This window comes from Podarcis raffonei, chromosome Z, assembly GCF_027172205.1.
Source record: "Podarcis raffonei isolate rPodRaf1 chromosome Z, rPodRaf1.pri, whole genome shotgun sequence".
Classification (NCBI taxonomy): Eukaryota; Metazoa; Chordata; class Lepidosauria; order Squamata; family Lacertidae; genus Podarcis; species Podarcis raffonei.
The window spans coordinates 9,526,353-9,553,617 of NC_070621.1; the positions used below are offsets into that span (position 1 = coordinate 9,526,353).

Sequence of the window (27,265 nt, forward strand, 5' to 3'; positions counted from 1 at the left end):
GGAGCTGGAAATGGCATTTATAAGTGGTCCATGTTTCACAAGAGTACAGTAAAGTTGGAAGTACAATATCTTTGTAAACAAGCATTTTGGTTTCCCTGTGAATGTCTTGGTCCTCAAACATTCTGTGCTTCAACTGGGAGAAAGCTGTGCTCACAGAGCTCAGTTGATGCTAGATTTCTGCATCAATGTTGGCCCTTATGGAAAGATAACTATCCAGGTAGGAAAAGCAATTGACACTTCCCAATGTTACACTATTAAGATGGATCTGTGGTACAGTGGACGGGTTGTTTTGTGCTTATTGATGCAGCACTTTGGTTTTTTGGATATTGAGCAATAGACCAAGCTTTCTATAAGCTTCTGCAAAGATATTTAGGGTGGTTTAGAGGTTGTCCTCTGAGCGTGCACACACTATGTCATCAGCATATTGAAGCTCTATGATGGAGGTTATGGTAACCTTACTCTTTGTTTTCAGCCTACTCAAATTGAAGAGCTTTCCATCTGTTCGATATATATATGATTTTTACCCCAGTGGGGAGTTTCCCTTTGACAATGTGTAGGATCATGGCGATGAAAATAAGAAATAGTTGGGATGATAATACATCCCCGTTTAATGCCTGATCCCACTGTGAATGGTTCACTTTGAGAGCCAGAGTGGGACTGCCTGCAGTACCCCAGGTGAGAAATAGGGTAGAGCACCTGAATGTGTGAAGGTTGAGTTTTGGTTCCAAACCAGTGGAAACAGATCCATCTGGAGTATGTGGATGCTTTGAAACTACCTTTTACCTGTATTGCTGTTTTGAGAAATTCTCTTCTAGTAACTTTTATGGTGATAAATTAGGTTGGTTTATTTGTATTCTTTTATGCAAACTTGCATGGACTAATTTTTTGTATATTTATTCATCTTGTGAGCCACTTTGGGTAAAATTTTGTGGGAAAGTGGAATACAAATTAAAGAAGAAGAAGAAGAAGAAGAAGAAGAAGAAGAAGAAGAAGACGACGACCTCTTAGGAGGAGCATATCCATGTTCTTGCGTTTACACCTTGGAATGCCTTGTCGCTTCATATCACACTGGGTGCTCTTATACATTTTCCATCATGCTGCTTTGTCAAACTGAACCAAACTACAAAATACTGCCAGCTCTCAAGAGGCTACAAGAAAGCAACAAATGGGAACGTATACAACTGGGGGGTGGATAGAACTGGGGAAACATAATATGAGCAATGGGAATCACAGAGGGAGATAGTGCTTGATCCCAGTGGGATCAGCAAATGATGATGAATTAGCAAGTGATAAAATGTCTCTTCCCTACCCGATAGGAAGCCCACATTGGAGAGTTAATTACCAGCTCTGCATGCAGTGGAGCAAGACAGAAACAGCTGCACCCAGAGGAGCAACTCACAATGCTCTAAATACTAAAATTTTTAAAACTCTATTGACTGGAGGTCCTCCCCCATCTCTTTCTCTCCACCCCCCTTGGCATTTCAATTAATTAAGACAGTGCTGGGGAATCCGGTGGCCTCCCAGATGCTACCAAACTCCAACTCCCATCAGTCCCAATCAGCATGGCTGATGAGTAAGGGTGGTAGGAGATATAGTCAGGTGACTTCTGGGATGTCTGTGGGCATACCCTTCAACTGTCCTGGTAAAACTGGGACATCCCATTTTTTCCACACAAGAGCACAGTGCCCATTTTGAGTACCATGATTTCACCCCAAATAAGCACTTTTCCGGGGCTGCAGTCTCATGTGGCACCCCAAAACAATTCTTGGGGGCCATGATCTTGTGAAGGTCATGTGACTCACGCGGGAGCACACCCCTGTAAGACGTGCATCCTGGATTTTTGCCTTGATGTGTTGGAGGATATGCACGGGTTCCTCATCCTTGGTCTAGCGCACCATTCTCAATGGGCATCCGCTTAGGAGAGGCATCCCATCCTGTGTGAGAGGAGGAGGATATATCTTCCAAGGTGTTATGGTAAATAGATGCTGTTGTTCAGCATCTATTGGTCAGGGAAAGAAGAAAGGTTTTTAATTAGGGGTGACAAACCTGTGGCCCTCCAGATGTTGTTGGACTACAACTCCCATCAGCCTCAGCCAACCTGATCAATGGTCAAGGGTGATGGAAGCTGTAAGGTAAAGGGACCCCTGACCATTAGGTCCAGTCGTGGACGACTCTGGGGTTGCGGCATTCATCTCGCTTTACTGGCTGAGGGAGCCGGTGTACAGCTTCCGGGTCATGTGGCCAGCATGACTAAGCCGCTTCTGGCAGAGCAGTGCACAGAAATGCCATTTACCTTCCCGCCAGAGCGGTACCTATTTATCTACTTGCACTTTGTGCTTTGGAACTGCTAGGTTGGCAGGAGCTGGGACCGAGCAACGAGAGCTCACCCCGTCTCAGGGATTCGAACTACCAACCTTCTGATTGGCAAGCCCTAGGCTCTGTGGTTTAACCCACAGCACCACCTGCATCTGATGGAAGCTGTAGTCTAGCAACATCTAGAGGGCAAGAGGTTCCCTACCCCTGCCTTAAGGATTTCTATCAGATGCAAAACATATGTGTGATATGAATGCAATCTTCCTGTTTCTCCCTTTACACCCATCAGCTCCCAACTGAAGCTGATGCTTCCACCACAAATTAGTTCACTACACATTCTCTCTCCCTCCCCCTCTCTCAGCACTGCATTTTCTATCAGTAAAACTGGAGGGCTAAGGGTCTACTTTGTGGGGCTGTCATAAGGTCAAACAATTGAGCTCTTCGCATGCTGAGTGTGCGACAGTCACAACTTGACCACATGACTCCAAGTGCATTCTGGTGTTCAAAGCACTACACAGGCAATCCCCACAAACAACCCTGGAAAGGAAACGATGTAGCAGTACCATTCCTGATTATCTTGGAGTAAGGCCCATTAAGGTAAGTGGCAGCCCTGGGCTGTAAAGAACATAAGAACATCAGGAGAACCCTGCTGAATCAGGGCAAAGGCCCACCTAGACCAGCATCCGGTTCTCTCACTGGCCAATGAGATGCCTCAATGGGAAGCCCACAAACAGAATCCAAGTGCAACAGCTCTCTCCCCACTTGTGATTCCTAACAAGTGAGATTCAGAGGCTCAGACAAGAGCAAAACACTTGACCCTTGTTAACTCTGGCCAGCTAGAATGGCATCTTCCCATTTTGTGCAGGCCATCTGTGCTGACAACAGGGCCAGCCCAACCTCGTGGGACCTGATGGCGTTGCAGCCTTCTCCTTTGAAGGCTGCAAAGAAGCAGCTAATTAATGTCAGTTTTACTGGCACAAGTGGGCACCTGCCAGAGGCTATTTTGCAGGCCTTGCATACAAGAGATGACTGTGAAATGTGAGAATGACAGAGTGCAACAGCTGACAAATAGGCAACTGCAATAGTTTGCCAGTCTGCTTCCTGTGGACACTCATCGTGCAAGTCAGCTGCAAAAAGAAAAGAAAAATGGAAGAAGAAAGAAGAGGTACCAAGAGGCCAGGGTTGTTTGCATTACAAAACCCAGAAGTGCAGCTTTGCGGGGGGGAATAAAATAAAAATAAGCAGAACAGCTAGCTTCCAGACCTCATTGCTAACTATGAATATGGGCTTGAAAGTGCACAGGGGAAACCTTGTGAAATATCCAAAGGGCAGACTGAGATTAGTGCAGAGCCAGATTTAGAGCAGTGATAGAGGCTCCCACACACAGGGCACTGAACTGATGAACTGATCAGAGGAGAGGAAAGCAGCAAGTTGTATTTGAGAGTCTCCCCCCAATCCTCCACCTTTCAGTTCACAGTAAGATATGTCTTAAAATGGAAGAGGCAGGGAGAAGGTCCAGGAAATCCAAAAGGTTTGTCCTTCCAGGCTATGAGTAGGGCGCCCCTCCCCCCCCATACTTTCCTCCTTCCTTTTGCACGAAAGCAGTAGGGCAGGTTTGGAGACCAAGGAAGAAAAAAAGGGGGGGATTTCTAAAGCCTTGAATTTTTATTTCTGTTCGAGAAAGATGTAAAGGAAGGGAGCAGGAATGAGGGAAAGTGGGGAGGGTATTCAGAGAGACCTCTCTGACAACTGTAAGTGTTGTTGTTTGTTTGTTTGCCTGGGAGGGAAAACCAGGCTAGAAAAAAAGGAGGAGGAGAAGGGAGAGGAGGGGAGGGAGAGCGAGAGCAAGAGCAAGAGTGAGATCGCACCAGCCTCCCACTATGCGAGTGCAGCTGGTTGGCCAACACTTGTAGCAGGGTGGGGGGGCAGATTTTGGTTTCGCACAGGGTGCCATATTACCATAGTCTGCCCTGTTTGGTTGGATGGTGCTGACTGAGGCTAATGCAAGTGGTAATCCACAACATTTGCAGGCCATATGTTGCCTGTCCCTGACTTTGGGTGCTAAATGGAGCAGGAGATCACATGCTCAGATGCCTCCCCATGACATGACAGAACAAGGAAGTCCCTCAATGTTGTATCGATCCAAGTGCTTCCTCTGTGGACATAGCTCAGTGGGAAAGGGCCCAGGATCAATCTGAGGCATCCCCAGGACTGTCTGGGAGTGTCCCCTGCCTGAAATCCTGCAGAGCAGCTTCTGATGATGGTAGACAAATCTGAGCTAGATGGACCAGTGGTCTGGCTCAGTGTAACACAACTTCCTATGCTGAGAATCAGGAGTGACCCAGGGAGTAGAGTATGCAGAATATCAGGACTGCAAAGGGTTGACTTCAACCCATCTATTCTCATCCAAGACTTCTTACCCCAAAGTCAAAGCAGTTGAATGAGGAATGGAAATAGTTCCTTGGCCCCAGGCCATACATCTTCAGAGACATCTCTGTGAGGAACAGGCCGAGGAAGACAAATTCTGCAAAATCTGGAAGAAACAGCAGAAGGTCATATCAATGATAAATATCCACAAAATTATTTCCTGATATTAGGATGATACTTCTCCTAGATGTGGAGCAGATCCTGCCAGCAGAAAATAACTTTCTGCTGCATGGGAAAGCAGATAATTAGTACATAATGGTGAAGTATTTTTTAGAGCTCCCAAATCTGGATGTGCTGAGTCTCCAAGAACCCATCCTGTCCAACTTATAATGGGGATGGACTGAGCATAGACAGAGCTGATCAGAAATGTCCACCAGCCATCCAAATTACAGTGGTACCTCAGGTTACGTACTTAATTGGTTCCAGAGGTCCGTTCTTAACCTGAAACTGTTCTTAACCTGAAGCACCACTTTAGCTAATGGGGCTTCCTGCTGCTGCTGCGCCGCTGGAGCACGATTCCTGTTCTCATCCTGAAGCAAAGCTCTTAACCCGAGGTACTATTTCTGGGTTAGCGGAGTCTGTAACCTGAAGCATATGTAACCTGAAGCGTATGTAACTTGAGGTACCACTGTATCGGGGATGTTCAAATTACTGCCCTCCATTAGAACAAGATGTTGCTGTTTCCGGTGAAAGATTTGAATCTGTTCAGTGTTTAGCATTGCTGCATAGCTCTACAACCATATCCAAGCAGCACTGAGTTCCATGCCAACTGAGGGGAGGGTGTTCCTGGCTAACACAGAGTGTACTCCTCTGCTCAGTCTCCCCCTACTTTAGAGGTCCTTTAGACAGCAGCCAGACTAGAGAGCAATAGTTTCTACAAAGCTGGCCTTATCAATCAGCCTCCAAGTTTCCCTGGGTTCCCTCTGAAGCCACCACGATTAGGGTAGGTTACTGGCCTCCAGGTGCAATAGTGTTAAAGTGAGAACACACAAGTAAAGATTTTACTTAGGGTGGGGGGGGTGAGGGACAGATGTGAAGATTAAGGAAAAGTTACACAATGCAAATGTCATTGAAACCCAGAATATTCCCTTTGGAGCAAAAGGGGGGGCAGTTTAAAATATCAGCCGCTTTCTCTGGACTAAACTACCCCTAAACTCATCAGGTTTTCAGAAGGCTCTTACTCTCAAGCAACAGCCTTTCCTCCTTTTTTTTCCCTCTTCCAGGCACACCAATATTATCTGTCATGCTGCACTCCACCTTGAATTTCGGGCCTCCCTAGTTGGCTATCCCAAGATATAGACTCCCCTTGTCAACCATAAGCTCCTCGCAGTAGACTACAGGAAGACATGAAACCCCAGGCTGGGATGTGACTTTCCTCCCATCCACACTGGTCATTTCAATGCCTTGATATTTGGAAGCTAGTCAGCCCTACAATGTCCAATGAATAAAGAGCAGCTAACATGAATTCCACCTAAAACACAACAGTCCATACAAGTAAGGTCCAGTTCCTTCACTGGAGAAGAATCACAGACATACTGTATTATCTGAATATTCCCCTCCCTTCCCCAGCCTGCAACATCCCTGACCATTGGCCATGCTGGCTGGGACTGGTGGGAGGTGAGGTCCAATAACATGTGAGGAGCACCAGATTGGGGGAGCCTGTGGCATTCACATGCTGTTTTCAGACTTGCCATGGTTGGTCATGGAAGAGGAGTTTGGATTTGATATCCTGCTTTATCACTACCCGAAGGAGTCTCAAAGCAGCTAACATTCTCCTTTCCCTTTCTCCCCCACAACAAACACTCTGTGAGGTGAGTGGGGCTGAGAGACTTCAGAGAAGTGTGACTAGCCCAAGGTGGAGGAGCAGGGAATCGAACCCGGTTCACCAGATTATGAGTCTACCGCTCTTAATCACTACACCAAGCTGGCTCTCTGGAAAGAATTGTATGCTAGACTAGATGACTAGATCAAGCAGGACTCTTCTTAAGTCCTTAAAATTCTGCAGAGTGGTATTCTTTCTCCAGGGGACTGAGAACGTAAGAACAACCTGCTGGATCAGGCAAGTGGTCCATCATCCTATTCTCATAGTGGCCAACCAGATGCTAATGGGGAACCCACAAGTAGGACCTGAGTGTAACAGCTTACTCCACACTTGTACTTCAGGGACATGCAGCCTACATCAGTGGAAGCAGAACGTAGTCATTCAGAAAGAGAAAAATCTCAAATTTTTCTAGGAAAATTTTGATTTGCATGATCAACCTGCATCCCTGGCACCACTATTTGTTATGAGCCCTGGCATTGGCCAACCTTTACGAAGCAGATTATTTTAAATCAAGGGAGAAAAGATTGGTTCCAGTGATCATCCATCCATTACTCCTGCCAATGGCTCCTATTTCTACCCTCTCCTTCAGTTGACGGGTCAGGATGAGGATTTGTTTTGACATGGCCCTGGCCCATTTGATTGAAAAATGCAATTCTTGGTTGCTGGTCTTACTCTAGATTTAATTTAAACTACCTTAAACAGAAGCATTTCATAAAACCATGGGATGAGAAGAAGGGAGTACATGGCAGAAGGCAGGGGAGAGAGTTTGTGATAAACAGTTTAACTTAATTTAGAAACCTGTGCTCCTGGCAAAGGCCATGCTGGTTACTTTCCTACCCAATATATTTGAATTAGGTAATTAGCATCTTGTGTGTGTGTCAATCAGTGACAGACTAATTCTATTTTCATGCTGTCACATAGTCTAAGGTCATTAGGATCAGGCACAAGAGATGGTACTACAGATCTTTCCTGTCCCACAAAGACTGTGAACACTTGTGCAGAGAAAGAGATCCATCAGCATCCAGTTTTTGGCTGACCCACTTCTTGAAATGACACCTAAAATATTCAGCAGACATAAATAAGCATGCTTGTTTCTGAAGCTTCCCTGTGCTCTGCATACTGATATCCACAGGGAACCAGGCTGAGACATCAAAGGCAAACACAAAATCATCAAGAAACTAATTGCATTAATGTAGGCTCTGCATAGATTGCACAGCTAAATGGGATGGCTTCTGGTCATAAGGTTTCTAGGGGGCAACCCATGGTCCTCAAGTGGTTGCTGGACTACAGCTTCCATCATGCCTGACCTTGGCCATCTTGGCTAGGGTTGATGGGAGCTGGAGTCCAATGCCATCATTAGGGCCACACTATTCACCATGATTTGTGAGAAGGGCACCTTTCCTTCATCTGTCCAGAATCTCCACTAATTAATTTCCCTGGACGACACTAGGTATGCCACATTATTCATCCCAATATTCATTTCACAAAATTTATATACCTCAATGTGGTTTGCACAAAGAATAAACAATGAGATTATCAGTAAAAAAAGAGAAAAAAGTGGAAAACTATTTAAATACAGTGGTACCTCGGTTTAAGAACTTAATTCGTTCTGGAGGTCTGCTCTTAACCTGAAACTGTTCTTAACCTGAGGTACCACTATAGCTAATGGGGCCTCCCACTGCTGCCGCCACACGATTTCTGTTCTCATCCTGAAGCAAAGTTCTTAACCTGAGGTACTATTCTGGGTTAGCGGAGTCTGTAACCTGAAGCATCTGTAACCTGAAGCGTCTGTAACCTGAGGTACCACTGTAGTTCTAAAAATAATTAAAACCAATGATGAGATAAAAATGAATTAAAACACACATCAGCATTCAGTGTAGTTGGGTAGACATGCCTAAAGTTAAAAGGGTTTCGGCAGGTGTGTAAAAGAGTACATCGAAGGCTCCTGCCTAATGTCAATAGGCAAGGAGTTCTGAAGTGTAGGTGATGCCACACTAAAATGTCACTTTCTTATCAATGTAGAATGGGTATTATGTGGCATCTGTAAAAGTACCAGTTCCATAGACTGAAGCAGCCAGGTGGGCATATGTGGGGTAGGTGATTGTTAAATACTCTTTCTGAAAATTGTTAGCCTTCCTTCATAAGCAAGACACTCAAGTCTCTTCTTCAATAAAGCATGCTTATAAACACCAGTGGAGTCAGTGTTCTGCTATTGTGGAAATCCACACAATCCAAACATGTGCAAACCAGATTCTCTTCAGCGGAGTCTATAGCATGCTGGCTATACAGAGATGAAATGAGACACATCCCATATTTTTCCTTTCTCCCTTTCCCCCTTTTTTTGCTAAGCACCTTTTCAGTTCCTTTTTCAAAATGCTTGGAAACCGTTGGAAATGTCAAGCTGAGAAAGTTAATCAGAGCATTTCAACAAGCAGAAAGTAGAAAGGAGGCAGAGACGGGGAGTTCTAAGGAATCGCTGCAGACCCACAGGCTCTCAGCAGCATTGAAGTTGATTTGTAACGTAATTAAATTCTCCGTAGAGGGAGAGACATGATTGAATTAGAGGTGCCCAAATCACGCTTACGGTGTTACCAATCCTCCCAGAGCAAACTCTGCTCCCTTCCTGGCTGAAGCTCACACATCTTGTCCAAAGTCCAATTACAATCACTTTCTAGAAATCTGTCTAATTAGGAGGCACCCCTGCTCTTCCCATGTGCTGCCAGTCAGAAGCATTATGGGCCACTGATGCTAAAGCTACTTGTGCAAAAATGTTCTCCTCTTCTTGGCTCCTAATATTTTATCAGATTTAATCCATTAGAAGATAAGAATATCCTGCTGAAGCAGACTATGGGTTGAATTTGCCATAGTCTGAATCAGACTATGGCAAATCTGCTCACATCACTCTGAAGCTGTGCCTAAGCAAAAATTGTCCTGGGAAAACACATGTCTTTAGCACTGTCAAAGCTAGCACATTTTTATTTTTTATTTTTACATTCACTGCTAAGTCTCTGAAGAGCCATTTCTCCCCACTCCCTACCCTCACCATTCTTTTTATTTGCAAACAGAAACAAAGAACAAAAATAATAAAAATACTAAGAATAATTAAATAACCACAACCATTGCCAGTTGACATTAACAATAAGCAATGCTGTGAAACATCATTCCTGTCAAGATATGAAAGGTACTCACTATCTGTACTTTCCAGAAACAATTGAAGACATTTCCCCCTACCAATCTCCCCCAGCTGGTTGTATACATTTTTGCCATGGATGTCTACTCTTTGCTATTAAAAAATAAACAAATCTGCTGTTATTTGCCCCCTGTTATTTGCCTACAAAAACAGTTTTTTAACTGTTTTTAGCTGGGTTTCTCTATTATATTTTCTACATCACCCTGAAACAAATGTGTAGAAGGGGATTAAACATTATTATTATTAGTAGTAGTATTAATAATAATAATAATAATAATAATAATAATAATAATAATAATAATATTCCATCAAACCTGATTTAAGCATATATATTAATAAAAAGAAGTCCATATAGGTGTGTAAATGAAACTGCCAGTTATAAGCCATGTGTTTAAACAAAGAAAGGGCACTTCCAATAACGGCTCTTAGAACCTAGGTAATTAAGAACCATCCTCACTCCAACTAATTTTCTCCATCCTGTAGACATTAGAGAGACCTGGATAAACCTTTTGGTTTTGTTCAAATATATCAATATCAAAGAAAGAAAGAAAGAAAGAAAGAAAGAAAGAAAGAACCCACAGAAGTACTTGGAGGTTAGATAAACAGAGCTGAGACCTATTTCAATGAATTTTGATTCTCCTGTCAAAGGGTTCGTGTTTAGAAAATGAAAATATTTCACTAAAGAGCATGGCAAATAGCACAAATGAAAGGGTGTCCCTCAGCTTTGGGCCCAACTGAACATAAAAATAAGAAGAGCTCTAGTAGATCAGGCCAATGGCCCATCTATTCCAACATCCTGTTCTCACAGTGGCCGATTAGATGCTTGTATGAAACCCACAAAGAGAAACAGAGCAGAAGAACACTCTCCCTCTCTTGTGGATTCCAGCAACTACCTAAAGTTCAATCTGTGTAAGAGATCCCCAAAGACTGGTTTTGAAGGCTCTGCAAAACACAGCTAAAGGATCCTCATGGGCTTTGGGGGCAAGGAAGTCATATCAGCTGTGTCAATCCTGAACTTATCTAACCAAATCAGGAAGCTTTTCAACCAAACTGTGCTAAAACTTTAAATCCTTTCCATTTACCGTATTTTTTCATGTATAACACACACACCCCGTGTATAAGATGACCCCTAGTTTTGGGGTTGATGAGCTTTTTGGGGGGGGATTGCCCAGAGTTGTGGAGCTTTTTGCAGTGGGGATGCCAAAAATCACTAACCCGACTATAAAACGCTGACAATCACTCGCGTCGCTGAAGACAACAAGCGTCTGCCCGCTCGCCAACAGCAGCCAGCAATTGCATGCCCATTTGCTGCAGCGACAGCATATCCACAGCAGCCCTTGCCACAGCAACCAATCACTCACCCAATTACCACAACAGCAGCCAATCCAAAGCAGCCCTTGCTGCAGCCACCAATCATCCACCATATCACTGCTGACAAATGATTGCTCGCTGCTCCAGCCAATCACCCGTCCCCACTATGCACTATCCGTGTATAAGACAACCCTCGTTTCTCAACATTAAAGTAAACAAAAAACAAAAAACTTGTCATACAAGGAAAAGTAAGGTATGTTATAGAATCCACCAGGAGAGCAGGTGACTGGTACTGTAGATAGGGATGGGCGACTCTGTCAATTTATGTTTCTCTAAGTATCCAAGTCTTAAATTCAGCTCACCACATTTCCACATCTGTTCTTGGGGGGTGGGAATGATTTTGTAGGTCCTTGTGGAAATTCATAAGCATTTTAGTGCGAATTTCTCCTAATGCATTCAGTGGTATGGAATTTTGCCTAATATACACATTTTTGCAATGCAATTTCCCCTAATAAAACAAGTATTCATTGATTTTTACTAATATATGCATTTTCATATACATTTTACCCCAGTTAGATGCATTTTTCATACAAATTACTTGGTTTGAGAACTGCATGGGTATAATCTGAAGCAAAGCAAATTTCAGTTCGCATTTCAGTTTCTGAAAGTGTGGATTAGGTAAGTTTGCCCACATAAACTGAATTCAAATTTCTCTACCAAGCCAATTGATGGGCAAACCATCTTTCAGCTGTTCTTGCTGCTGAGGAACACCGACAGGGCTACCCTGTTGATGGACAGACACCCCCCAGATGTTCCTTCTAAACTTGTACAGTCATACCTCAGAAGTCAAACAGAATCTGTTCCGGAAGTCTGTTCGACTTCCAAAAACTTCAGCACAGCTTCCGATTGGCTGCAGGAAGCTCCTGCAGCCAACCGGAATGTGCAGAACCTGCGGCGGATATTTGGGTTCCAAAGAATATTTGCAAACTGGAACACTCATTCCCAGGTGTCAGGGAACTGCCATCGGAGCCAAGAGTGGAGGTAAGGCTCCCCAACGATGCAGGAGAAGGAACCAGCAGGGAGAGAGAGAACACTTCCTTTGGGGAAGGAAATCGGCGTGACACCAGGAAGAAAGGGGAGCAGGGAAGGACTTCGGAGAGATGGCTCCAAGACTCTTCCACAGAGACCAGCGGGGAGAGCCCAGGACCTCCGCTGGCCACGCCCACTCTGCGCAGAAGACTTCCGCGCAGGGAGGCCAGGCGGAGACTTGGCATCAAAGAGCTTTTATGTTGGAAGAAGTTCAGGAAACGCCCACTGACGGATTCTGCCAGTGACTGACACAGCCACGGAGAAAGGGCTGTCCAGCCAGGGAAAGGTTTAGCCAGACAACGTTGCCTAGACAGCAGCCCCCTTATGCACGAGCAACCCCCAATTCCCTTAACACCAGGTTTGCGGCGTTCAGGAGCCAAAACATTCGACTGTAGTTGGGAAGTCTGTTTTTTAGCTGTTGCTATTCTTTGGGTCTCTTCAACAAATGCACTTCACAGGGAAATAGAAAGCTGCCAAGTTAAACCATTGGTTCATATCTACAGTGATTGCAAGTGACTCTCCAAGGATTATCGGACGGTTCTCTTCCAGTGCTACCCGGAGGTGCTAGGGATTGATCCTGGGACCTTCTTCATGAAGAACAGATGCTCTATTGATTAGTTATGAGCTGGAATGTCCGTATTAGCTTCCTCCTCACTATACTGATCAAAGAACCGACAAGCTTCCCACATTAGCTCTTCTCTTTTAGCAATATCTACTTTCAGCCACATCTAGCTGCTGAATTCCTTTCTATCTTTTATCCGCTTTGCAATAAAAATGGCCCTTCTCCCCCCTCCCGCCCCGTATGTCAGCCCGTCTAATTTTTCACTCAATTTGTAATTAACAAGAACATTCTTTCTGGCACCAGCTGGGAGATGAATATCAGCACATAAAAGTTATTTTTTATTTTTTTTAAAAAAGCTAGACTGAAAGCATTTCTCTACAAGCAAACTAATGGTTCCCCTTCTTTTGTGGGTGGGTGGGGTTATAAAAGGATGGTGGCACCCACACCCACACCCCACTTAGCCCCAAATGAAATAGGAAGCATATCATATCAAACTGTCTGGGCCCCACAGCCTTATTACTTCTGCTGCTTGATTCTGAAAAAGAACAGAAAGCTCACAAACCAAGAGAGTCTCTTCTCTAGTTTGAACCTTACAAAAGAGGTAAGTTTTTTGTTTGTTAGTTAGTTTTTGTTTGTTTGTTTGTTTGTTTGTTTTGCTTCACACATGTGCCTTGCTTTGACTTCAATGTCTCTGGCACAATATAGATGTAATTTCAATTTGCCCCACATGCATAGGTTGGTATTTGGGGACACTCATTGAGCACTTGGTTCCTGCCCTCATCTTTCCCCTACCCTTCTGTAAATTCTACAGTTGTAGGTAATAATGCTTCTGAATGCCAGTTGCTGGAATCCGCAATGGGGGAGAGTGCTCTTGTGCTTTTGGGTTTCCTGCAGGCATCTGGTTGGCCTATATATATACAGTGGTACCTCTGGTTACGTACTTAATTCATACCGGAGGTCTGTACTTAACCTGAAGCACCACTTTAGCTAAAGGGGCCTCCCGCTGCTGCCACGCCACCGGAGCACGATTTCTGTTCTTATCCTGAAGCAAAGTTCTTAACCCGAGGTACTATTTCTGAGTTAGCGGAGTCGGTAACCTGAAGTGTATGTAACCTGAAAAGGTACGTGTGTGTGTGTGTGTGTGTGTGTGTGTGTGTGTGCGCGCGCATATATATATATATATATATATATATATATATATATATATATATATCTGGGTTATTTGTGGGGCATAGGAATTTGTTCATTCCCCCAAAAAAATATATAGTCCGGCCCCCAACAAGGTCTGAGGGACAGTGGACTGGCCCCCTGCTGAAAAGGTTTGCTGACTTCTGTCCAATGGGGGGGGGGCGGAATGGCAGGGCATCATATGATTATTGTATCAGTGAGTCTGAATATTCTTTTTGAAAAATCCAAGAAGCTATTTGTTCATAGTTCCCCTGGGTTAGCTCCCCAATCTGAGATGATATCAATGTTCAAGGCCAAAGTAATCCCAGAGCTTTACTTACACAGAGCAGTAGTGAGCCCCTCTGGCTGGTCATAATGCACAATGGCGACGCACAGGGTGTTGAGAGCCACAACACAGAGAACCATCCAGTAGAAGCTCTGTGCTTTCACCATGCGCCGGATGAAGAACCGGAACATCTTCTCTTTCCTACGGAAGTAGGAGGAACTCTCATTCTTGCCGCTCTTCAGGCTGGCCCGGGCAAATGGTGAACCTGTGAGCATTGGAAAGATACAAAGCTTAGAGGAGAGCTGAGAGACCTTTCTTCAGGCCACCAAGGCTGCACTACCCCAACACAGATACATAGGAACCTGCTCAACTATCTGGATATTCAGGCACCTGAAATGTGCCCAGCCATGCTTCTCTGGAACACTGCACTGAAATGACTTCCATAGCATTTTTACATTGATAATTTTACTGAGCTGGTTACAAGGCTTCATAGAAAACTTTTATATAACTACAAGTTTCCATGAAAATATGCTGACCAGCAGGGGTGTAAGCCTTTTGCTGGTTGTTAACCAGACAAGTTGCTCAGTACTGTGGTACCTTGGGTTAAGAACTTAATTCATTCTGGAGGTCTGTTCTTAACATGAAACTGCTCTTAACCTGAAGCACCACTTTAGCTAATGGGGCCTCCCGCTGCCACCGTGCCACCACCACACGATTTCTGTTCTCATCCTGAAGCAAAGTTCTTAACCCAAGGTACTCTTTCTGGGTTAGCGGAGTCTGTAACCTGAAGCGTCTGTAACCTGAAGCATCTGTAACCTGAGGTACCACTGTAATTCCCTGAAAATTGTCTGCAAGCACCTCACAATCACTTTTTCAAAGCATTATGATAATTGACTCTTTTTTTAAAAAGTGGGTAACATGATTGAAAAAAATGGCTTGTACAGTGGCACCTTAAAAAAAAACACCACTACAACTGCAATCTTAACACACTTGCCTGGGAATAAATCCCATTGAATTAAATGAATTAACTGAATGAATGAATAAATCCCATTGAATTAAATGAATTGAATCCCATTGAATTAACTTATTTCTGAGCAGACATAGGAACATTGGCAGGTGCCTTATTCCATGCCAGACCACGCCTCCATATTGCTCAGTATTGTTTATTCTAACTTAGGCTTGCCATATGTTTGGTTTCCCCCAGATTTGTCTTCTTTTTAAAGTTCACAATTTCAGTCTGGGTAGATTCTTAAAATTATGCAAAATGTCCAGTTTTGTTTTTGTTGTTGTTGCCGCCTGATTATGTCTGTTCCATGTGCTCCATGAGGCCACTGGCCCTGCACGGTGGCAGCGGTGGCTGCTCCGGATGAAGGGGGGGCGCCGGGCACCTGGCAGCAGCACTGCTGCTGCTTTAGAGAGCTGTGCAGCTTTATCATAGGCAGGTTGCTGAAGTTGCCAGGGAAGCTCCAGCGGCTGAGGCAGCAGCTTGCAAGCTTGCAAGCTGCAGCTGCAGCGCCGGCAGCAGTATGGTGGGCTCTGCAGCAACCACCTAATTGATTGCAGGGTTGGTGATCTGGGTGGGAGATCGGGCAGATCAGGGTGCAAACTGGACAGGATGGTGGAAAACAAAGGCTGGAGAGGGAGAGAGATGTGGCTCTTGCAGCAGCCGGGAGGCACTGGTAAAGTTGGGATGTAAATTTCAACAATTTGTCATTGCTGGCTCCCTCTTAAAGGGAGACCTTCACAGCCTCCACTTCGAGCGCAAGGGAGGGGGTTTGGAGAGGGGAGAGAACAGCTGAAAAAGGAGAAGGGGAAGAAGAAAGCAGGATGGGGCGGGGAATGAGTGAGGAGCTGGGAGGGGACGTTTGTGCAAACGGGCAAGGAGGAAACCCACCAGATTGCCTCTGAATTGTTTAAAGTCACAGCATGCCCTAGATCCGTAGGCATATGTTTTGTTTTGTTTTGTTTTTATCTTCAAAATATGGCAACCCTACACTAACTGGCAGTGGCTTTCCAGGGGTTTTAGAAAGATAGTCTCTCCCAGCCGTGTCTGACGATGCCAGAGATTGAACTTGCAACCTTCTGCATGCAATCAGATGCTCTACTACCAGGCCATTGGCATAGTTAGGATTGCACCCTTACAGTAATGTCAGCTGATTGGCAAATGTGCGTGGTTTGGGGGAGATTTGATCCCTGGACAGGCCAAGATTGACCCATGGGCTGGAGATTCTACATCCCTGCTCTAAGATGGTTACATTTTATGATGGAACTCAAAAGAAGCCTACACAACACCCATCTCCCATTAACAAGGTGGAATGCCAGTGGTCAATTCAGTAGCAAACTCTGCTCACTTATGAGACTAAGATTGCAGGTTCAATCTACTTCCTTGGGTTCTCTTTAGGCTTCACCACATTCTCATGAGGTTACCTGGCTTTGTTGTTTCAAGAGACAATCTATATAACAACAACAACAACAACAACAACAACAACAACAACAACAACAACAACACCGTGGTATATTAAACCATAAACTTACCAACAGAACAAACATCTGTGAAGTGGTCCTCCCCTTCTTCAGCATGGATTAGGTCATTTTTGCTCTTCTTGATTGTGGCTCTTTTCAGCACTAATGCAAAAGGGGTAGGGAGGAAAAAAGACAAGAAAAGGTGGTTAGCATCCAGCAACAGATAAACCCTCTCAACTCACACAAGCTTAGAGACCCAAATTGCCTCTCCACCTGGAGGCCAGAACAGCCACACACCACTAAGCCATTAGAAATCAATCAGCCAACAGCGTCTCTCACAGATTCTTGTGCCAGGGGTCATAATTTAGTTAGCCTTTCAGCTATGCTCATCCTTTTCCATCTGCCCATGAACATCTTAAAATGAAAAGAGAGAGTGGGCAGCCTTGCAGATGCATCACACGTTACTTCTTCCTTTACCAGACATACAGGATCAGTGAAATGCCAGCTTAACCTATAGAGTTTGCTCCCACAAGATGTTGGATGCCTTTGAAAGAGTTGTTGTTGTTAATATATATCCTGCCTTTTCCTTTGACTGAATTCAAGGCAGCTTACAGGTAAAACAAGAACCACTCAATCATTCCTTAGAGACTTTCTGTGCAACAAGGAAAATGAACTTGTGATATCAGGCGGCCTATGAGTACTGGTCATTATGAATGTGTTCTATCTACCTCTGCTCCTCCAAATTTTCCAGTGTCCTCTATTCCCCCCCCCAAAAAAAAAAATCACACAAAAAAGTGTGCATGAGTGAAAAGTGCATTCACACACAAATGCACTTTATTATTCTGGGCAGGCTTCTTTTTATCAAAAAACAAAAATAACAAGCTGGAAATTGATGTGGAAATGGGGCAAACTCTGGGAACAGCTAACGTAGGGGAAATGGTGAAACAGAGAGCAAAAATATGCATGGTCTTTTGTCTGCTATTGCCCCTATTATAAACCTCTTTCTGTTAAACTGAGTCTACAATTAAAATTAGACAAGAGGTAAATCAAAAGGAAAAAAATATGATTGACATTTACCAGTAGTAATAACAATTTGGGAACTCATCTTGAACTTTTCATGGGAAAAGGAAATGAACCTGAGACACCTTGACTTAAAAGAAATATTGTTTAGCAGAAAGGGGGAAGATGGATGCTAGCATGAACTGAATATCTTAATCCTCTTTTTGTTTCTTTTATGTAATCAGCAGATGGGAAATCGGAAGATTTCTTTTTGTAATGTTTCTTTTTCTTTTTGTAATGTTTTCGTTGTTCTTTACTTTCTTTGTCTGTCTCTCTTCTTTGTTTCTCTTCTTTCTTTGGAGTCCTATATATGGGTCCTTTATGAAGGTCCAGGGATTGTAGACGGCTGATGGAGGACCCTAGGTGAGAGACAGGGAAATGATGGTCTCCCTGGTTGAGGCTGGGAAAACAAGGAAAGATCCCAGGTAAGCTGGGAGGAGTTACTGTCCTCTGTGGGTGGCAAAGGCTATGAAACACTAAGAGAAGACTCCATATTCCATTTATTCTATTTGTATTTTTGATAGTCTTTATTTTACCGTATTATGAAATTTTATAATTAAAATCTCACCAGAAAACTAAATGAGATAGAAGGATGCAATACACCAGTAATGATACAATGGGCCAGGGATTTAGGACATAACATAGAAATAAATGTGTGGGGAAAGTTGTGAAAAACAAATTAAAAATTTATGTTATGCTATAGAAGAGAATTGTATTAAAATGATATATAGATGGTATTTAACAACTAGTAATTGGGCTAAAACATATAAGAAGGTTTCTAATAACTGTTGGAAATGCAAAAAGGCTGAAGGATCCTTTTTTCATATGTGGTGGAATTGTAGGAAAGAAAGGGTATTTTGGAAAATGATATATAATGAGATTAAAAAGATGTTTAAAGTCCCAAATAAGATGATTGTTTATGTACACTATGACAGCAGCAAGGATTCTATATGCTCCTACAAGAAACTCCTACAAAAGAAGAATGGATAAGCAGAACTTATAAGAAGATGGACTATGCAGAAATGGCAAAGTTAACAGCTGAATTAAGAGAACCTAATGGTGACAGTTTTGTGGAAGAATGGAAGCCTTTTTTGGACTGTTTAAAGAAATATTATAGTATGATGAATTCACGAGGAGGATTTGAGGCATGAGCAACAGAAAGAATTAGAACTTACTTTGATATTGTTATAAGAGCTAGAAGACAGAGTGCATCAATGGGGAAGAAAATAAAATCACCCTGGAAAACAGGATGGAAAGTATTTAAAAAATGTATTGAGTATATGTGGAAATGTTTCTTTTTCCTTGAAATTTAATAAAAAAAATGTTTAAGAGAGAGAGAGAGAAGGATGCAATGCTTTATAAATTTGTATTACTAAGCCATGAAGTAGGTTCACTTCATATCTGTTAGGAAAAATATATTTATTTGTATTGAAAGTTGTAATAACAAATAGTGACTATAACTGAAAATCCAAGAGTGCAGTAGCAGGAGAGAGAAAAGAAAAGAAAAGAAAAAGAAAAAGAAGAATCAAGATATTCATACTTCCCTAGCTGATGTGGATGGTGAATGTTGGGCATCTAAATGTGGATCATAAGAAATAAAATCTCACCAGATGACACAGAAGCATTCTGAGTCCTTCATTCCTCTAGGGACCCATAATATATTTGTTACTGCTTCTGCAACAGCACAAATCCATAAGTTCTTATACCACAAAGACAAATAGATTTTGCAAAGTTCTCCATGAGTAGACTCTTGAAATCCTAGCTGCAACTTGCATCCATATCAAAAGTTATTTAGAGCGACAGGCTTTCATGTAATTTGTCCACATATTCAGTAATGATGATTGTAGAGAAACCTGAACAGGTGATTTAAACATCTAATGTTCTTATAAAAGGCAGAAGTATTTTTTTTTGTTTGTTTATTTAGATGATGGCTATGCAGGGTATGCTTGGTGAGAAGAAAACAGAGAAAGATATGTACAGTACTTGTACCTCTGTCATAGCACTGCAACTCAGAGTGCATCATATAACTAATGAATTGGAAGAGACGTCTTCAAGTTCAGCCCTTCCATTCAATTCAGGATCTGCAATGCGGGGTGCAACTACTGCATCACTGACTGATGATTGTGCAGCCCTTGCTTAAAATGCTGCAAGCAAATGTGAGCCCACCACCTCCTGAGGTAGACCTGCTGTCAAACAGCTCATCCCATTAAAACATTTCTCCCCTACTTTTTGGCCATGGTCTACTTCCCTACAATTTTCATCCAAAAGTCTTGCTCCCCAGAACAACAGAGAACAATAAGCCTAATCATCTCCTACATGACATCTAAAGAGAGTTCTCTCCTGTGTCTCCCCATAAGCTTTCCCCAGTGAAAATGACTGGCAGTAATTTCAGGACAAAACAAAGTGAATCAAATGAACTCCTTCTTCACAATGCAAAACAGGTTTATGGAATTTGCTGTTGCAAAATATAGCAGTGGCCCGTTGCTTTCAAGTGGCTTTTTTCTTTGCTCTCAAGTTGCTCTGTGGGGAGGTTTGACAACTTTATGAAGGAAGAGAAGTCTGTCAATGGCTATTTGCCATGATGACTCCATCGTGGGGCAGTATATCAGAAGCCTGCTACTGGGAGGCAACTATATAGAAGCAATGTTGCATGCACGTCCTAGTTGCAGGACTGCCAGAAGCATGTAGCTGGCCACTCTTGGAAACAGGATACTGGATGAGATGGACCTTAGGTCTCATCCTACAGAGCTCTTTTTATGTTCCTAGTCAAGCCCATTTCTAGTTTCACCTACAGTAGGGATGGGGAGCATGTGGTCCTCCAGATGGTTCTAGGCTCCAACTCCAATCCTCCCAAACCATTGACCATGCTGTCTGGGGCTACAGTCCAGTAATATCTGGAGTGCCTGAGTTTTCTCCTTCCCTGACCCTCCAGAAGTGATTGGACTCCCATCAGCCCCTGCTAGGAAGGCCAATGGGCAGGAGATGGTGGAAGCTGTAGTCCAGCATCATATGGAGGGACACAGGGTTGGCAGCCCAGCTGTGGAGGCCACTGTGGTTAAGGCCTCACACACAATATTACCAAGCAACAGTAGAAGAAGCCATTGAAGCCAAGCCAAGCCAAGCCAAGCCAAGCCAAAGAAACATCAAACACTGAAAACTGATATGAATCCAGTCCAAACATGATCCAGAGGCGTGATACTCTGAGGGGGGCTCCTCTGTTGGAACCCACCCCAAGGTCTGCTCAAGAGTATCCTCTTGAGGCAGCCCTGGTGAAGGAGGACTCTCCCTGCTCCTCCAAGTCTTCATTCCGTGGAAGGTCAGGTTCACATTCAGCTCCAGGTTAGAGCCAGAGATTAAAAAAAATCCAAGGCTTCTGAGATTCAGTCTCTGATTCAGACCCCTTTGAGATACCAGCAACCTTGCCCCAAAAGGCCACATGGGTCAGACTTGCTCATCACACACACACACACACACACACACACACACACACTGCCAGCATGAGAGGCCCAATCCAGACTGGTAGGTACTTTAGTGTAGGACAGGGATGTAGAACCTGTGGTCTTCCAATGTTGCTGGAATACAGCTTCCCTTATTGCTGAACTCTGGCCATGCTGCTGGGATTTGCAGTCCAGCAAAATCTGTACTTCTGGATATATCTTTGTCACTAGAGGCTAGGAGTGCCTTTCACTAACTCTGGTTCAGCAGCTACAGCCATTCTTGGACAGGAATAGCCTGACCACTGTAGTCCTTCTTTTGGTAACCCTGAGGCAGGATAGCTGCAATGCACTCTATGTGGGGCACCCCCTGGGCCTGGCTTGGAAGCTCCAGCTGGTCCAGATGCCATGATAAGACCCCTGATGAGGCCATCTGGCCAACAACAGGTGACACCATTATTAAAACATCTGAACTGTTTACCCATCTACTTCTGAGTTAGGTTCAGGGTCTTTGTAGTAATCTACAAAGTCCTGAATAACATAGGTCCAGTGTATCTCAGTGACCTCCTGAACCCTCATATCCAACCTCAATCATTGAGATAAACTGCTGAAGCATCACTGGTTGTTCCCTGGGTTGGTGAGGCTCATTTGATAACAAGAAACTGAGTTTTTAGTGTCATTGGCTCAGTACTAAGATTTAGCAGGCACCTTTTGTTTCAACTTTAACATGGTAACAACACACACGATGTAACAGGATGTTTTTGACTATGTAACTTCTATTTCAAACACAATTCAACATGTAATATCTCACAAAGTGTAATTCCATAGACAAACACATGATGCAAACAGAACGTATCAAGAGAATCAGATGGAAAACCTGAAGGTATGGCACGACAAGGATTCCGAGATAATACCTTGTTCCGCCCAACTGTGCTTCGTCAGCCGTGCAAACTCATATTCTTGTATGACAGAAACATGGAACAAAATAAATTCAACTGATGGAACAAAATTACCCATACCTACATACAAGGAACGTAAGAATCCTCAAAGCAGCGATACGTGGAGCATCATAAGATAAGCGTACCATATTGTGGTTATTGCCAATATGCCAATTTAGGAACTGAATGGACTTTATCTCCTGACCATCCATTGGGCTTTAATTTCTCTTGATATGTTCTGTTTGCATCATGTGTTGGTCTATGGAGATATTTTTGTGAGATATTACATGTTGAATTGCGTTTGAAATAGAAGTTGCATAGTCAAAAACAGCCTCTTACATTGTGTGTGTTGTTACCAGGATTGTGTTTATGTAACCTAAGGTTTAGTAGTGTTTTGCATCAACTTTAATGTGCCCAATGAAAATGTTTTTATTTTGTCAGAGGCTTACGCAGACCATTAAGAATACATCTTCCTATTGTATTTAGCTGATTTCTGATTTTAACAATTTTATATGATTTTTCTTTATGATTTTTCACTCTATTTCCCCCCTCTATTAATCGTACTATATATATATATATATATATATATATATATATATATATATATATATGAATGAATAAATAAATATCTGGAGGTCCCTCATTCTTGCCTTACACTGAAGTACTAATCTTGATCGGTCCCACTCATTGGTTTCAATGGGAGTTTTGGGGGCAATGTAATTGCATGTGATCCCAATCTAGATCAGGACCACAGTGGGGGAAATGGAACATTAAATGACTATTACCCATCCCAGGGCCCTGATCATTCCACACTGGAAATTTGTGAACCATAACCCTGCATTAAAGGACAAAACTGCGCTATCCAAGTCTCATGTAATTTGGCCCACAGTCATCCTCATTCAAGATGAACTCTTCGCTGATTCGTCACTGATCAGCCAGACCAATGATGTTACTAACTAGGTGTGAATGACCTATAGTGCTCAGGAGCTTAAAGCCACAACTGATGCCCTCTAGAACCCTGACAAGTTGCCGTCCACTCACTGTTATAGGTGCCTCCGCCGCTAATCTCCACCACTGCCATGCCTCGCAGGATTGGGCCTTCAGAAGTGGCCCTCCCTGACAGTGAACAGGAGGAGAAAAGGGGAGAAGGGAACAGGCAACAGAGGAAAGGGAGACAGCAGGGAGGAGGAAGAGGAGACACGAGAGGAGGAAAGACAGTCAGAAAAGGAAGAGGGAAAAATCTTTTAATGGAACTTTAGTGAATTCTAACATCTTATGAGCCAGATGCCAAGAGCAGCAAGGAGACAGAAGGTCCCAGTTATCTTGGAGGGGCTTCAGAAGCAACAGAAGCACACAGATGTTGCTGGACTACATCCACAGCACCAAAGCTTTGAGATTCTCTATCTTGGGGAAATGGTAAAAGTAAATATGGCTGCCTGGGACTGTATAGGGACGGGATAACTCTAAATGTATAGTGAGTGCTCTAAATGCCTTGCAGGGGGTTGGACTAGATGACCATTGGGGTTCCTTCTAACTCTACAATTCTATGCTTCTATGCTGTGGGTGCGACCTATGCCTCTCCTACAGCTAGACCAGAATTCCCCACAGCAAATGCACAGGTGTCTGCTTCTCAGTGCCTGAATACATATGTCAAGGAATCCTGAGATGGACTACAGATTCTGTGTCACTGACAGGTCCACATAATATTCAAATACTGTTATCCATCCTTCAAGTTTTCAGGGTTGGCAGATGGGAACACCAGCATAGCAAGCCTGACTGCTTGCTGCATCAAATGCCTCTTGGGACATCCAGCTTGGGATGCGAGGAGAAATCTGAGTTTGTTTTCATTTTAATGAGAAAGTGCCTAATTTGCACTTCACGAACCATTACGTGAACTGAAACACAGCTGTCCTTCAAAATCTGCCCTTTCTCTAAATTTTGCAATGCAGTTCTCTTACCAAGCAAAGTGAGCACAAATGCATTATCTTAGGGTAAAGTGTGCCTAAGGGTGTATGTTTTCTTGAAAATAACATACACTAAATGAATAGTGTGCGTAAGAATGCACACATTTGTGAAAACAGCCTACAAAAAGCGCATTATATCTGGGGAAATGGCTTGTGAAAAATTGTTCGTTTTGAGAAACTCACACTAAAATGCTGGGGGGGTATTATAAGTCTTTTTAAAAAAAAACACAAATTGCTGTGAAAATGTGATGAATTGAATCTGTGATGGGGGGTTGCTGAATGAGAAACAGAGAGAAGCTGAAATGGACTATTTTATTGCACTTCCAGGCAACAAACACAGCATCCACCCTTTTTTGTTTCATGAAAAGCTGCTGAGACACACACAGAGCATACAAACCTTATGCAAAAGAAGCCAAAAGCACCACAAAGCAACCTACCATCAAGAGGTGACTTCTCTTCGGCGTTCTTGTCTTCTTCTGCTAACATCACCTCCTCTGGAAACAGAGAAAGAACAGTAAAAGGAAAAAGTGCACACACTGTAAAAAAAATATATACCCTGCTTAGTTGGGAATATCAAAGTCAGTTCAACAACTATCACTCTTCCCCAATGGCAGGGATGTAGAAGCTGTGGTCCTCCAGATTTGCTGGACTCCAACTCCCATCAGCCCCAGTCAGCATGGCCAATGGCCAGGGATAGGGGAGGAGGGAGATATTTGATTCCCAGCTCATTTAACGCTGAATCAAATAAAAGTTAATGGACTACGCAGAATTGGATAAGATGACAGGAAGGATTCGAAACCTGCGGGACCAGAGATTCACAGAAGATTGGAATAAATATGTGAACTATTTGAAGAGCAATTGTAATCAACAAATTACGCTAGTAGGACTACAAGAAGTTTTGTAAGGAGGAATATATGAAATATTGCAAAGAAGATAAAGAAGAGAGACATTAGTTATGATATTCAAAAGTAATAGTGAAGTAAGAAATGTAAATTAAGAGGAAAAGATTAGAAAATTTTCAGATGTGATTGAAGGAAGTAAAAAAAAATGTACAAGATATTAAAGTATGTTTTACAATGTTGAAAATGATGTGTGTGTGTGTGTGTGTGTGTATCTGAATCAAATTCACACTTCTGCAAATGATATGTAAACTGAAACACAGCTTTGACATTTTCATTGAATCATACAAAATTGTAGAGTTGGAAGAGACCCCGAGGGTCATCTAGACCAACCCACTGCAATGCAAAAATCTTAACTAAACCATCCATTTTACTATGCAGTTCACCAACCAAAGTTTTATGGAAATCCATATATTGGGGAAAAGTTTCCATAAGAACAAACATATTGGTGAAAATAGCACATAAAGATGCAATGCATTGTGGGGAATGACTTGCTAAAATTTGCAAGTCAAAGCAGCATATAAAAATGTGCATATCTGGTGATATTTGCACTAAAACACTGGTGAATTTTTATGACACGAGGATTTTTTTAAAAAAAATTAAAAATGCCAAAAAATGTGGACAACCAAATTTAAGATAGGAAAAATGAGAAAAATGTGAAATACAAAACTGATAGATCTTTCTATCCGTGGTCAGGGATTATAGGAACTGCAGTCCAGTAACATGTGATGTTCCTTGGATTCCCCATGCCTGTCGAATGAGTGACATCATTTCTGTTTTCAGTGTGGCCAACAAGATCCATATAAGATATTCACAACCAAACTCTGGTGGCAACAGCCCTCTCCCCAGTGGCGCAGCGTGGGAGGCAGACAGGTGGTTGCCCCAGATGCAAAATTACTAGAGGCGTAAAATTTCAACACCTGGTGCTGCCTCATTACAGCTGCGCACTTTTGTTACTGGGCTCCACTGAAAATGGCATCTCCATGAGAACCAGGAAGTGACCTCTCCAGACAATGGAACAACTCTTTTTTTAATTATTTCTGTGGCGGTGATCTCATGGGTGACGCAGATGCTGTTAGGCAGTTGAATGCATGTGCGTACTCTGTTTATTTCCTTTTTTTATTTTTTTAAAAGATATCTATTAAAGTTTTACGAAAAACAGAGAATTACAGAATAAAGAGAAAACAGGAGAGAAAAAAGAAGAAAAATACAAAAAATACATAGAAAAAAAGATACAAAATACATAAAAAATAAATAGAAAAAATTAAAAACAAATCAATTTTTTCATATCTTAAATTTCATTTGCTTATTTCCCTGACCTCCTCACACCTCCCTTTTTTGTATTCCCGTTCACATGGTTAGTTCAGCAAATCCTTACCCTCTTTCATTTATCTTAACTCTGTATCTCAACACATTATAACTGTATGTTTTCATCCACTATCAATCCATTTTTACATATTCTTATTATCCTTGTTGCTAAGGCCACTTAATTTCAATCCAGCATCATTTTAACATTCATTAATCTTACAATGTTTCTGCAAATAGTCTTTGAATTTCTTCCAATCTTCTTCCACCCGTACTCTGTTCATTTCCTTCTCTCCCACCTAGCCCCTCCATGTGGCCCCAGGTGCTGGCAACCCAGACTACACCACTGCCTCTCCCCACCTGTGATTCCTAGAACCTGGTCACCAGATGCATAGTGTCACTGACTGTGAATAGCCATCATGCCTACTAGCTATTGATAGTCTAACCCTCTATCAATTTGTTCAATCCTGTTTTAAAGCCACCCAGTTGGTGTTGCCTTCCCACATCATCAAGTGCTACTGCTAGATGTACACAATGACTTCTGAACATCACCCCCTTTTGCCCTGAGCTCCGATTAATGCAAGATTGTGGGTTTCTCTCAGGTCATAACTATGCTTATTCTGTACTTGTAAGGCTTGTGTCCTTTTTCTAGGAAGGAAGGATGTCGCGATTTCATCTCATTTGTTTGCATCTTTAAATTCTTAGAGATTGACTCAGCAGCAACATTTTAGATTAAATGTTGGGAACAAAGGACACTGAATGCCTGGGGAAAGATTGGACTAGTGGATTTCTCTCCAGACAAAACAACAGCAGTGTCATTAAAAAAGTGGGGGGCATATGTATCAAACGAAAAAGCTAAAATATAGCCAATGATTATTATTTTCTAAATCCATAGTAAATCTGGCGGTGGGGGGTGTAACAGAGCACAGACTGTCCTGCCTTAAAGAGCAGAAGCCTGTCTTTGAAGAGAAGGGTTGATACAGGCCAGTCTTCTGTTTGAAAGAGTCCTCTGTTTGAATGTCCAAGTGCAGTTTAA

General features: G+C 42.8%; 1 protein-coding gene across 10 annotated transcripts in view; it reads right to left on the reverse strand.

Moving 5' to 3' along the window:
• CACNA1B (calcium voltage-gated channel subunit alpha1 B) overlaps positions 1–27,265 on the reverse strand; it is a 324,850-nt gene that overhangs the window by 124,345 nt on the left and 173,240 nt on the right. For 7 of the 10 annotated variants that reach the window (XM_053373456.1, XM_053373451.1, XM_053373449.1 and 4 more), the window contains exons 9-13: positions 24,463–24,519; positions 23,103–23,177; positions 16,703–16,792; positions 14,223–14,432; positions 4,734–4,846 (exon numbers count right to left, since the gene is read on the reverse strand). In XM_053373456.1, coding sequence (XP_053229431.1) covers positions 4,734–4,846; positions 14,223–14,432; positions 16,703–16,792; positions 23,103–23,177; positions 24,463–24,519 — 545 coding nt within the window. The remainder of the gene's footprint in view (positions 1–4,733; positions 4,847–14,222; positions 14,433–16,702; positions 16,793–23,102; positions 23,178–24,462; positions 24,520–27,265) is intronic. The other 3 variants (XM_053373453.1, XM_053373452.1, XM_053373458.1) reach the window with 1 other exon arrangement.